This window comes from Naumovozyma dairenensis, chromosome 4 (assembly GCF_000227115.2).
Source record: "Naumovozyma dairenensis CBS 421 chromosome 4, complete genome".
NCBI lineage: Eukaryota > Fungi > Ascomycota > Saccharomycetes > Saccharomycetales > Saccharomycetaceae > Naumovozyma > Naumovozyma dairenensis.
In genome coordinates, this window is record NC_016482.1 from 503,551 (window position 1) to 516,095 (window position 12,545).

Here is a 12,545-nt window from a genome sequence, read left to right on the forward strand (position 1 = left end):
ACTATTAAGAATAATTCAGAACCAGTTGAGTAATCAGCAATTTTAATACTTTTCACATTCAAAGAAAATGGAAGCTGAGAGTAGTCAGTTAAACCACCAGCCCATTCAATTGTACCAGGAGCATTACTTGGATCACCACCAGCCCAGACACCAATACTAACATACATTGGAGTTTCCGGATAACCTTCGGATGAAGTGTTAGGTAATACACGCACGGCAACACCATCGACATACCAAGTAAGTTGTTCTTGTGTCCAATCAACAGCGTAAGTATGGTATTCTGTTTGAGGAGAACTTACAGGATGGAAAGCACCTCTGTCGTAAGTTTCTACGTTACCCTTTGAGAAATAATTTGATTGAACTTGTGTTGTGTCACCACCGACCCATTCGATGTCGATTTCGTCGAGATCATCACTTTGCAAAAAGACAGAGGAGATAATACCAGTACCTGGGGCAGCCTTTGCTACCACTTCAAGCCTACCGTACATGATATAGAAATTAGACTTTAGACTTGGATTGTCTAGCTGTTTTTCGATAGTTAAGGTAACACCATCATCTCCATATGTAATTTTACCAGGATTATTGATGCTTGAGAACCATTTAGATTCCGAATTAAAATCCTCTGAGAAACTTGTTGCTAATGCTTTATCTGCTGGACAGTTTGATGATTTTATTGGATTACATGAGTCTGCCAGACCCAAGGTTGAATATAGCGTTGTTGCTGCAAATGCAGAAAGTAGTGTATTAATTTTTACCATAGTTCTTTTGAATGTTTTGGTTGATCAATTGAGAACACATGCAAAATATGAAATATAAAAGACATGACTGGAAATTAATGGGTTCTGTATAGCCTGCCGTTTAAATACTTTTCAAATCCTTGCATGAACGGTGAACCTCTTCCCTAATATATTTTCCTAAAAAAGCAACATATTGCTTCGTTATACTGAAAATTAATCGATAAACGTGCTTGCATTACGAAAATCTAATTTCATCGTAGTTCTATTTTTGGTAAAATAAGCTTTCATTAAGGAAACGCCAATTGTAAAGTGGGAACAAAGTCAGTAGGGGTCTATATCTATCAGTAACCGTTGCAGCAATATTATTAGAATCTAAATTTACCTTCTTCACAGATTCCTCAAGGCGTTTTTTCTTCGAAGAAAAAACTAATTCAACTTTGGCGTTTTTACCATATTAGGCAATTGCCAAAACTCAGCTTCACCAAAGCTTTACGCGTTGCAAAACAAAGGAAACCCAGCAAAAAAATATTAAAAAAAATGAAACGGACAGGAATTGAACCTGCAACCCTTCGATTGCAATCTTAGTTTCCATGGAAGTTCCAGGATTTAACTGGAGTCGAAAGCTCTACCATTGAGCCACCGCTTCATCTTGAAAAAATGTGATGTTGTAGGGCTTTATATTCAGCAAATCCGCCCCGTGATGAATTAGACATACGGCTCTACTTACGAGCGCCACATGAAAAGTTTATAACATTCTCCCCGAAGAACCTTCGACCGACATATATTTTTACGAGGAATGCCTGCCTGGTTAACTGTTTTAATAGAATCTGATATAAAACAGCTCAAGTATTGACACGATTCGGTAAAAATCTTAATTATAGGGAATATCCCGCTAGTTTCGATATTTCCCTATAATGTCAAAAAATCCATTGAGAAATGGACCGCTGAACAAGATTGTCAACGGTTTTAAATCTGCAGAAGATGAAAAATCAATTCTAGAAGGAAAATCATCAACCCAATCTAGCCTTCTGGACCTAACATTGAAAAAGTGTGATAATGGAATAGAAGTTGTCAATGATGCTACCTCGACTGTTTCCAATGCTAGTGTCACAAATGTCAATTTAAATAAGAATCTTTCTATTCGTCATCTATTGACATTAGCAGTTGGCGGGGCCATTGGTGTCGGTTTATTCGTTAATTCCGGTGCTGCATTGGCATCAGGTGGCCCAGCAAGTTTAGTCATTGACTGGGTTATTATTAGTACATGTTTATTTACCGTCATTAATGCCTTGGGTGAGATGGCAGCAGCTTTCCCAGTAGTCGGTGGGTTTAATGTTTACATTACTAGATTTGTTGATCCATCAGTTGGTTTTGCTGTTAATATCAATTATTTGGCACAATGGTTAGTACTTCTACCTTTAGAATTAGTTGCAGCTTCAATGACTATCAAATATTGGAACGATACAATTAATTCTGATGCCTGGGTTGCAATATTTTATGCAGTCATTGCATTTGCTAATATGCTTGAAGTTAAATCATTTGGTGAAACTGAATTTGTTCTCTCCATGGTTAAAATTTTGGCAATCATAGGGTTCACTATTCTAGGTATTGTTCTATCCTGTGGTGGAGGTCCTCAAGGTGGATATTTAGGAGGTAAGTATTGGCATAACCCTGGTTCTTTCGTTGGACATACTTCTGGTACTAAATTTAAGGGTCTATGTTCTGTGTTCGTTACTGCAGCTTTTTCATATTCTGGTATTGAAATGACAGCTGTTTCTGCAGCAGAGAGTAAAGACCCAAGAAGAACCATCCCAAAGGCTGCCAAAAGAACATTTTGGTTGATTACAGCTTCTTACATTACGATATTGACATTGATAGGTTGTTTAGTACCGTATGATGAACCAAGATTGTTAAGTGGTTCAAGTTCCGTTGATGCTGCATCATCTCCACTAGTTATTGCTATTGAGAATGGTGGTATTAAAGGTTTACCTTCTTTAATGAATGCAATTATTTTGATATCTATCATTTCAGTTGCCAATAGTGCAGTTTATGCTTGTTCTAGATGTATGGTCGCCATGGCACATATTGGGAATTTACCACAAGTACTTAAACATATCGATAAGAAAGGTAGGCCAGTCAATGCTATTTTGTTTACCCTATTTTTCGGTCTGCTGTCCTTTGTGGCAGCAAGTGACAAACAAGCTGAGGTATTTACTTGGTTAAGTGCATTATCTGGGTTATCAACTATTTTCTGTTGGATGGCTATTAATATATCACATATTAGATTTCGTCAAGCAATGAAGAAACAAAGAAAATCACTAGATGAACTTCCATACCTTTCTCAAACAGGTGTATGGGGGTCGTGGTATGGTGTTATTGTTCTATTTCTAGTCTTAATTGTTTCATTTTGGACTTCATTATTTCCATTGGGTGGCTCTGGGGCAGATGCAGAATCATTTTTCCAAGGTTACCTTTCGTTCCCTATCTTAATTGCATGTTACGTTGGACATAAACTAGTGTATAGAAAGAAACAAATTGTTGTTGCATTGGAGGACATGGATATAGATACAGGAAGAAGACAGGTTGATTTGACTATTCGTAGACAGGAAATGAAAGAAGAACAAGAGCACCTGGCGAAAAGTTCTTTCTTCGCTAGATTCTTACATGTTTGGTGTTGAATTATTTCACATCTGCAGCCAAAAAATAAAAATATATATTATGTACAAGGTCGCGTATATTTTTTGAATCGATGGCATTTGTATACTACTCTTTGTTCTTTCACTTCTTATCGAATATCTTGCAGGATATTCATTGGTTGTTGGTTTCTTTAACTCTCATGCTTTCGTGCTTTTATGCTAACTTTTAAAGATGAGGATTTGTCATCCCAATAGAAAAGCGCTAAACTCCTTTATGAAGTTAACCAATGTAAATAGTTTTTATATAAGAAACAAAATAATGGAGAAGTTAATGCAATACTAAAAAGGTTTATCATTATAGTATATAATTATAAATTGAAACGTAATGTCATGAAGCTAAAATATAAAAATGGGATCTAAAATTTATGGAATAAAAATTAAACATCAAATTTAAGCCTTAGCAACGTGTTCAACCAAATCGACAACTCTGGTGGAGTAACCGAATTCGTTATCGTACCAAGAGACCAACTTGACGAACTTTGGAGATAATTGAATACCGGCAGCAGCATCGAAGATGGAAGATCTAGCATCACCCAAGAAGTCAGAAGAGACAACAGCATCTTCAGTGTAACCTAAGATACCAGCCATCTTACCTTCAGAAGCTTCCTTGATAACCTTCTTGATTTCATCGTAAGTGGTTTCCTTGTTCAACTTAACAGTCAAATCAACAACGGAGACATCGACGGTTGGGACTCTGAAAGCCATACCGGTCAACTTACCTTGTAATTCTGGTAAGACCTTACCGACAGCCTTGGCAGCACCAGTAGAGGATGGGATGATGTTAGCAGAAGCAGTTCTACCACCTCTCCAGTCCTTGTGGGATGGACCGTCAACAGTCTTTTGAGTGGCGGTTTGAGAGTGGACAGTGGTCATTAAACCTTCTTCAATACCGAAAGCATCGTTGATGACCTTAGCTAATGGAGCCAAACAGTTAGTGGTACAAGAAGCGTTGGAGACAATCTTCAAGTCAGAAGTGTATTTGTCTTCGTTGACACCCATGACGAACATTGGGGCGGTAGAAGATGGAGCAGTGATGACAACCTTCTTGGCACCAGCGTCCAAATGCTTTTGACAAGTGTCTAATTCCTTGAAGACACCAGTGGAGTCAATAGCAATGTCGACCTTCAAAGAAGCCCATGGTAAGTTAGCTGGGTCTCTTTCTTGGAAAGTAGCGATCTTGACACCGTCAATGATAATGTGTTTGTCATCGTGGGTGACTTCACCGGCGTATCTACCGTGGGTAGAGTCGTACTTGAACATGTAAGCAGCGTAGTCGTTGGTGATGAAAGGATCGTTGATAGCTAAAACTTCAACATTCTTTCTAGCCATAGCAACTCTCAAGACTAATCTACCAATTCTACCGAAACCGTTAATAGCAACTGAAACCATTTTTAATATTTGTTTGTGTGTGGTGTTTTAGGAGAACAAACAAAGCAAAATAGAAGTAAGAATAAGAGAGCATTGGGAATGATAAGGAGAGAAAATATAGGTGAGCCTTATATACTTTATTGAAGACTATCATGAAATGGCGTACATTTAGAAGGTATACATCACATACGTAGTGTTTAGTCTCTGTAAAGAAAGTAAGCCCTTAATTGTTTTTTTGCATACGTAGCGATGAGATGGTTCACCAAGGAACGCACGCACAAATGTTATCCATGTCCGTTTTGATAGTTCTTTCAGATTTTGAATATTCTTCAAGGTTCTTTCCAACTGATACATAGTTTTTTGAATATCAGTTCAAGATTCGAGCAATTTCGATTGTCTTCAAAATTTCCAATTTTCATCAGTCGAGCCGAGAAAGTGGCAGCCTGTGGGGTCTGGGTGAGAGCGAGTCACTCCATTTCTGGAAGCCCGAGCTCGAGCGGTTCCTCGAGACGCCGCGTCCTGTTGGTGAAATACATAGTGTTCGATAATGTTTCCAGTTTGTTTCCTATTTCCAACAGTTCCGACAAGACCATTTATGAAAGAATTTTGAAACTAATTTGATAAGGTACGGGAAAAATCTAACTTGGTGGGTGACAGGAAATAACGACAGCAAAGGTTACCATATCGAATGAAATACACGTTTGAAGGACTATTGCACTAACAGGATATGTACCCATAATCCGAAGTGCATGGCGTTATAGATGTGGGAAACGCCGTTTGAAGTATAGTTTAAGAATAAATATATATATTCATGTATATGCTACACAATTTTACAACGGAAATATACCTGTATATCTTATACCGCATAGAAGCATGGTAGTCATTATCTAGTGGAAGAAACGCTTTTTTTCAACTATTCAAACTTCCGATTCCAATTGTTTTATGTATTTTATAAACTCTTCTGCTCTCCTTTTACTGTCATCATATTTTGGGCTTACAGTGACATCTAATAATAAGGCATATGGCATGGATGTTCGCTGTTCTTTGAATTCATCAATACATGTTTCCTCTTTGTTATTCGCTAATAAATTGAGGATATCATCTTGCCTCTTACTCTTGGATTCCTTTTCCAAGGGAGATAATTTATAATCCACAGTGAACCTTATATTTTTTGGTTCTACTTTTATTAAGTCTTCAAATAATGGGCTGTAATTTTTTGATTTAACATCCATTAATGGCTCCTTATGGGAGCGGCAATAGTACTTTTGAATATATGAGCTTATTGATTCATTTAGAGCTTCCGACGTTGTGCCCCTTGAGACATTAATTATAAGATCATAGTGAAGTAACTCCGGTTGCCTTTTCTTCTCTATTTTTGCTCCAACACTTTCCTCCCTTTCACTAATTTTCGATGGTAACATCAACTCGATGGTTGATAAGTCCAATTTTTCACTCTTTTTAACATAGTTTGCAATATTTGCCACGGAGTCTTTGGATATCTTGCCGAGGTACGCAAGAACGTCTCCTTTAAGAATTGTGCCATTTCTACCTGATGGCTTAATTTTTCCAAGAACATCTTCAACTTGAATATTATTCTGAGCCATTAACAATGACACCGATGGAAAAAGTACTTGATTTACATTGGTATCTGTTGAAGTAGATTCCTGTTTATGTACTTCGTTCTGATTATTCTTTTCTTGAACACTAGATTCAGGCGCTGAAACTTCATTTGTATTACTTTGTTTATCGTTGGTATTATCTTGCACATTTTCTTCTGGGGCACCTTCATCTGGTAACTTCAATGTCGATAAATCATCATCAGGTTCAGCAAGGTATGCAATAACTTCACCCACATTAACATCCTTAGTACCATCGTTAGCAATAATCTTGGCTAGTTTCCCATCGTCTTGAGCTTCAACATCAATCTGGGCTTTATCTGTTTCGACTTCTAAAAGTACATCACCGGCTGAGAATGAATCACCTTCTTTAAATTTCCATGATATAATACCACCTTTCTCCATAGTTGGTGACATTGCAGGCATACCAAATTTGGTAGCTTCAAATAGCCTTGCATTATAAGATATCTTTCTGGTGCATAGACGAAGGTGGGTACAAAGGCTTGAAAGGCTCCTTAATGACATTCTAGTAATTTAAGGGTTATCTTTTTCCTTTAAAAAACAAAGTCGCCACTCAATTACGATTGATTAGTGTAATTCAGTTCAAAGGATCAAAGACTGGATAGTTACAGATTGATCACGATGACAACTGACTTGTTAAACTCCCACTCTTGGCTTGAAGTTCTTGACGAGGAGCCCACATTTTATCATAAGTTCGTAGCCTCATCTTTGTCGCGCTTCGAAGCTTCACAAGACTAATTAATTACACAGAGGAATCGAACTATTATACGCTAGAGTACATAAAAGATTTGAAGATAAAAACATGAAACAATATCCGTATGTATAATGAATGTCTTAAATAGTTCAATCTACAACTATAATGTTATGTGGACTGGCCTTCGTTATGAACGAATAAAACCTATAGTCTTTTGCATTTCTTTCCTTAATTTAAATTGTACATTGCAATCATAATAATGCTTCTAGATTACTCATTGCCTCGATCTTCTTGTTATACATTTCCCAAGCTTCTTGATCAGGTTCATAAAACCTGTCCAGTTCATCCCATAGAAAATGGGCTTCCAAATATACGCTGAATGGATCATCGATTCTCCCCGTTACTACTAAATGTGACCAAATTGCTTTGAAACATCCGCCTAGGGCACATGAATTTGGTGTGTCTAATCTATAATTAGCTTCCTTGGCTCCAATAACTTGGGCAAATTTTCTTACAATAGAATCGTTTTTAGAGGCTCCGCCAACAAAAAATGCTCTGTTAGGTCTCTTATTTAAATATTCACTTAATGGTAATTCACTACCATCGAACTTGACTTTCGTATGGATATTATCTGAAGTTTCACGACTGTGTTCTGCATCACTAGAGAGTAAGGGGTAAATACGAATCCTGCAACTTAAAGCTTGAGATTCAACGATATTTTTAGCGTCATGTCTAATATCTTGAAATTTGGGAACAATTTTGCTGATTAATTTCGTCTTAGGATCGAGTTCAATTCTCTTGTAAGTTGCCTTTGTACTCGGTACAATTTCTCCGAGGGGGAAGTAAAGTCCCAACTCATTGTCGGTATGTATGTCATCAGCAAGGACTGCTTTATCAAACAGATCCCATGAGCTATTGGTAAGACCAGCACTTTTATTCAATTCATCACGGATTTCCTCTCTTGCTAATGATCCATTACAGTAACATATCATGCCCATAAAATTATTTGCGATAGTAGGATGAATAAAAAGATGATAATTAGGAGATGGATTATAGTGATCGGTGACCAGCAGAACAGTTGTGCTGGTCCCTAAAGAAACTAATATATCGTTGGTCTTTAATGGTAGCGAGCAAATTGTAGCCAAATTATCACCCGTTATTGGATAAATGGAGCAATTTGATTGGAATCCATATTTCTTAACAAAGTATTGTGATATATTACCTAAGCAAATAGGCTCCGGGCATCGTGTTGGAGGGTCCATTAATTTGCGGCGTATGTTATTGGTATCTTTGTCAATTAGTGACAGGCATCCTTCATCAAATTTATGCTCTTTAATATCATAGAGGTTCATACCACACGCGTCTGCCTCCTCTAATGGTACCAATTTGCCACATAATATCGATGATAGAAAATTGGACACTAATGAAATAGTTTTAGTCCTTTCATATCCCTCGGGATTTTTCCCAACGAACTTCATTATTTGAGGTCCAGTAAATCTATAATGTGCTTTTGAACCTGTAAGACTGGCTAATTGTTTTGGACCGCCAACTTTCTTTTCGAACTCGGTACATTGCGATCCAGTACTATGATCTTGCCAATTCGGAGAGAGTTCCCAAGAAAATGCATTGGGGGCTAAAACTGAAAGTAAAGATTTGTCATGGTTATCACTTAAGCTTTGCAGTAAAAAATCAGCCTCAGTTGTCCAATAGACGGATCCATGTTGTTGTGCACTTCCAGATATAGCTTTTACCTTGCCAAGATTGAACCCACTGTTGACGTATTTCATGAACACCAAATCAATTGCTTCTAACCACATAAACACTGGACTTGCTACTTCATCTTCATGAAGGTATACACCTTTTTTAGTGTTATAATGTGGAAGTTCTTTTTCAAATTCCACAGTCTCTGAATGAATGATCTTTAGATCCTGATTAATTGCCAAACACTTTAATTGTTGTGTTGATAAGTCGAATCCCAGATAGTAAGCTTGCTTTTCCATCATAAATAATTCGGTTTGCTACAGAGATAACTTCTAAGCAACTCCAAATTTGCTGTGAAGGTAACTCTTAGTGTTGTCTACAAGTTCCTCGTCGAGGTTGTTGTCGAAGAATATTAAGGGAAGTTTCCAAGGTTGGCGAACTCGCATATTCTACCCCGCGCTTATTTTTTTTTTGGCATATTGATGAACTTTCAGTTCGTTACGTTAAATGTAAAACTACATATTGAAATGGAAATAACAACTGTAGCAAAATGATATGGTCCATATAATCTAAACATAGAATTGGCCAATCCTCTAACTGTTTGAGGTAAAAAAATACAAATCGTCTCCGGCAATGATCACTTAAATAGTCTATATATTTAGATTTTATATCTTTTATATGCATTTTCTTCTCTTTTATCTCAAAGGTGGTTTGTACCTATTTCTCTATTATTTTCTTCCCGATTGATGACAATAAACCTCTTGACTTCATAGAATGGGAAAAAACCTTTTTCCTTAAATGTGTAACATTTTGGTTAACAGACACAACAGTATTTATGACAGTGTTTTTCTTACTCAATTCTTCAGCGTTAGCATAAGCTTCTCGTACATGGTTATTGTTCTTATATTCATCAAGAAGAAGATCATTATTTGATTGTGAATTTGATTTCAATGAATAGTTTATCCATGTCTGTATTCCTGTATCATACTCAGCTAGTTCCTTAGAATAGTTCTGCAGAATTTCGATTTTTTGGGAATGAGAATTTTTACTACTAATAACTTCATTCAAATTCAAAGTTGGGATCTTATGTGGACCATTTAATCTAGCTAATTGTTCGGAATCAGGTTTAGGAACGATAGTTGCTTCAGAATGGTTGGATTTGACTGATCTTTTCTCAATATCAGAAGTTGCCGTAGGCGAACGAGTCATTATATTACCAGCAGTAATCTCTGTCAGTATATTATTTGGTAGCGGTGGTAAATTATCATTATTTGTGACTAAACCTGGGACATTATAGATGGTATTATTGTCATATAAAGTTTTAGTATCTCTGATCGTCTCTAAATCATCACCTCCGTTCTGGCCTGAAGGAAATGCATTCCAAGAACTTTCCATTTCTGAATACGTAGAAACTGCGCTTGACTTCATACTAGATGGAGTCAGATCTATTAATTTTCCACTATCATCGTAAACAAAGCCTGGAGGAGCCCTTTTGTTCGTGTCTTGAACAAAACCTGATCTGAGTGCATCCGTATCTGGTTTCCAACTCTCGAAGTTAACTGATTCCCTGATAGAACCATCGTCATCACTGGAATGTGTTTCAGTGGTGCCTTTCTCCGTGGATTCCGCATCTTTTCCATCAATTGCCTCTATCGTCTTCTCGTGCTCTGAACTTAAAATAGATGAGCTATCGTCTTGTTTCTCAGATACACTGTCTTCTACTAATGGCGATTGCCTTATATCACCAACAATTGCTTCTTTTCCATCAATTACCTTTTTGCTTTCTTGTTCTTCTTCTTCTTCTGAACTTATAATCGTTTGTGGAAGGGAAATGACATCATCAGTTGAATCTTTATTATTATCTACTTCATGATCAGTTGTATCACTTTTTTCACTGTCTTGTTCAACCATCTTTCCAAAATAACCTGATTTGGATACTTTGAAAGAAGAATCTGAGTCTGTGCCCTCTTCATCATCACTAGAATCTATTATCGACTGTCTATTTTTGTTTGAAAATTTAAAATCTTCATCCTCTTCATCCTCTTCATCGTCTGCAGAGACAGATCTACTACTAAAGTTTGTACTGGGATTTCTGGTTGTATATTTTATTGATTTGGTGTAAGATAATCTATCAAGATAACTGTCATCACTATCATCATATGTTTCATCATCTTTATCTTCGCCTTCATCGTGTACTGATTCATTTTCCTGATGTTGTCCTGTCCCATAGGCGTATGTTTTTTTCTCTATTGGTAGTCGCCCTTTCCTGTCTTCTATCTTCGAGTTTTGCTCTGTAATTCGAGCTTCCCCTTTTCCTTCGGATATGTCAGATTCTATTTGATGATGAGCAGAGCCTCCCTCTTGAAATTCATTTATGTCACCATTTGAAGGTTTTCTTGGTCTTATATCTGTCGTTTCATTTTTCTCGTTTTTGTAAATCATATCAGATGATTCCTTATCCTGTTCAGGTGCTACTTCACCATCTTGCTCAGCAACGTCAGTAGTTACAGAATTCTCAATGGGCAGTCCTTCGTTACTTATGATTGATGTAACCTCATTATTATTGATGCCATCATTCGTTTCATGTGCTTCCTCTGATTCAATATATTTTGAAAAGAAACCTTTTTCCGGTATGGAAATATCATCGTCGTCGTCTTCATCACCTTTTTCTTCGTCTTCTTCTTGTTTTACATTTGTCTCCAGTGCCTCATGCCTGGCCATATTCAGGTCAGATTTTGAATCTCCTATAGAGGCGGATGCATTGAAATAAGGAGTATTACTTTTTGAATTATCATCTGATATTGGTTGGTCCACAAAGACACTTTCATTTCCAATTTTTGGTGTCATTTCTTTTGAAATTTGTAACATTAAATTATCCAAATCATCATTGACAGCCCTAACGGGAGAGTTCCGTTTTGGTATTAAATCTTCTCCTCTATTCAATGTTGGAGTCTCGAGATATGAGGACGATTCTTCTCTGTTAGTTTTAATGCCTGGCGTTGGAAGCTCATTATTCTCTTTCTCCATGTCTTCGTTTGAATAATTCAGTTTCGGTAGACTGGGTAGTCTTGGTTTTCCTGTATCTATTTCTCGTTTAGTGGTACCAGTATCGTCATCGTCACTTGAATCCCAATCAGCACCATCATAACTTGTTTGTGTAGCACTTGCCCACCTGTAGGATTTTTTCCTAGAGATATTATCTGATGACATGTTAATGATAAATAGATCTAAGAGTAATTTATCGCTAAGAAGATATATCGGTGTTGGATAGTTCTTATCGTTATGAAGTATCGTAACTAAATAACTCGAACCTGTTGGTATGAATTTGGTTATAGATGTTAGTGATATTGGTATTACTGAAGATAAATAAATATCACGTAAAGTATGGGCCATACATAGAATTCACGAAAGTAAAAAACCATCCGTCAAATATTGGCGAGTAAACGCCCCAAGTATGTGCAACTTATAAAGATGTATGTATACCGAAATAAAGCAACTAGCAGAAACAGTCGAAAAGTACTTGGTAAGTCTTTTTATTTATCTTATTGCGTGAATTTACTTGTTTGGTGGGTCCAGATTTGAATCCTTTCATTTTTTGTCTCATGTTGTTTTGGTGTTGAAACTCCTTTTTTTGTTTATATTTCGTTCTTAAATTGGAATGAGGGTTACACAATCAAAGAGATAGAAAAGTAATGATACTTAGTATTAATAG

General features: G+C 36.8%; 6 protein-coding genes and 1 non-coding gene across 7 annotated transcripts in view; 1 reads left to right on the top strand and 6 right to left on the bottom strand.

The window, feature by feature from the left end:
- Positions 1 to 758, bottom strand: part of CRH1 (transglycosylase) — a gene marked incomplete at both ends in the record, with an annotated part of 1,383 nt that extends 625 nt beyond the window's left edge. Inside the window, one exon of the mRNA XM_003669724.1 lies at positions 1 to 758. This exon is cut by the window's left edge and continues 625 nt beyond it. Within this exon, the coding sequence (XP_003669772.1) occupies positions 1 to 758 (758 nt within the window).
- A 517-nt stretch (positions 759 to 1,275) lies between these two features.
- NDAI0Dtrna5W lies at positions 1,276 to 1,347 on the bottom strand. The gene is given in 2 exon segments: positions 1,276 to 1,312; positions 1,276 to 1,347. It is a non-coding gene; the product is annotated as a tRNA-Trp (tRNA).
- A 304-nt stretch (positions 1,348 to 1,651) lies between these two features.
- On the top strand, positions 1,652 to 3,415 carry HIP1 (histidine permease; the record flags this gene model as incomplete). The annotated part of the gene is made up of 1 exon (XM_003669725.1): positions 1,652 to 3,415. One exon carries the CDS (start codon positions 1,652 to 1,654, stop codon positions 3,413 to 3,415), a length of 1,764 nt encoding a protein of 587 aa, XP_003669773.1.
- A 408-nt stretch (positions 3,416 to 3,823) lies between these two features.
- On the bottom strand, positions 3,824 to 4,822 carry TDH3 (glyceraldehyde-3-phosphate dehydrogenase (phosphorylating) TDH3; the record flags this gene model as incomplete). The annotated part of the gene is made up of 1 exon (XM_003669726.1): positions 3,824 to 4,822. The coding sequence occupies one exon, from the start codon at positions 4,820 to 4,822 to the stop codon at positions 3,824 to 3,826; it is 999 nt and encodes a 332-aa protein (XP_003669774.1).
- Positions 4,823 to 5,718: 896 nt separating this feature from the next.
- Positions 5,719 to 6,942, bottom strand: PDX1 (Pdx1p; the record flags this gene model as incomplete). Its single annotated transcript, XM_003669727.1, has 1 exon — positions 5,719 to 6,942. One exon carries the CDS (start codon positions 6,940 to 6,942, stop codon positions 5,719 to 5,721), a length of 1,224 nt encoding a protein of 407 aa, XP_003669775.1.
- A 441-nt stretch (positions 6,943 to 7,383) lies between these two features.
- Positions 7,384 to 9,135, bottom strand: XKS1 (xylulokinase; the record flags this gene model as incomplete). Its single annotated transcript, XM_003669728.1, has 1 exon — positions 7,384 to 9,135. The coding sequence occupies one exon, from the start codon at positions 9,133 to 9,135 to the stop codon at positions 7,384 to 7,386; it is 1,752 nt and encodes a 583-aa protein (XP_003669776.1).
- Positions 9,136 to 9,550: 415 nt separating this feature from the next.
- Positions 9,551 to 12,226, bottom strand: FYV8 (Fyv8p; the record flags this gene model as incomplete). The annotated part of the gene is made up of 1 exon (XM_003669729.1): positions 9,551 to 12,226. The coding sequence occupies one exon, from the start codon at positions 12,224 to 12,226 to the stop codon at positions 9,551 to 9,553; it is 2,676 nt and encodes an 891-aa protein (XP_003669777.1).
- Positions 12,227 to 12,545: the final 319 nt, after the last annotated feature.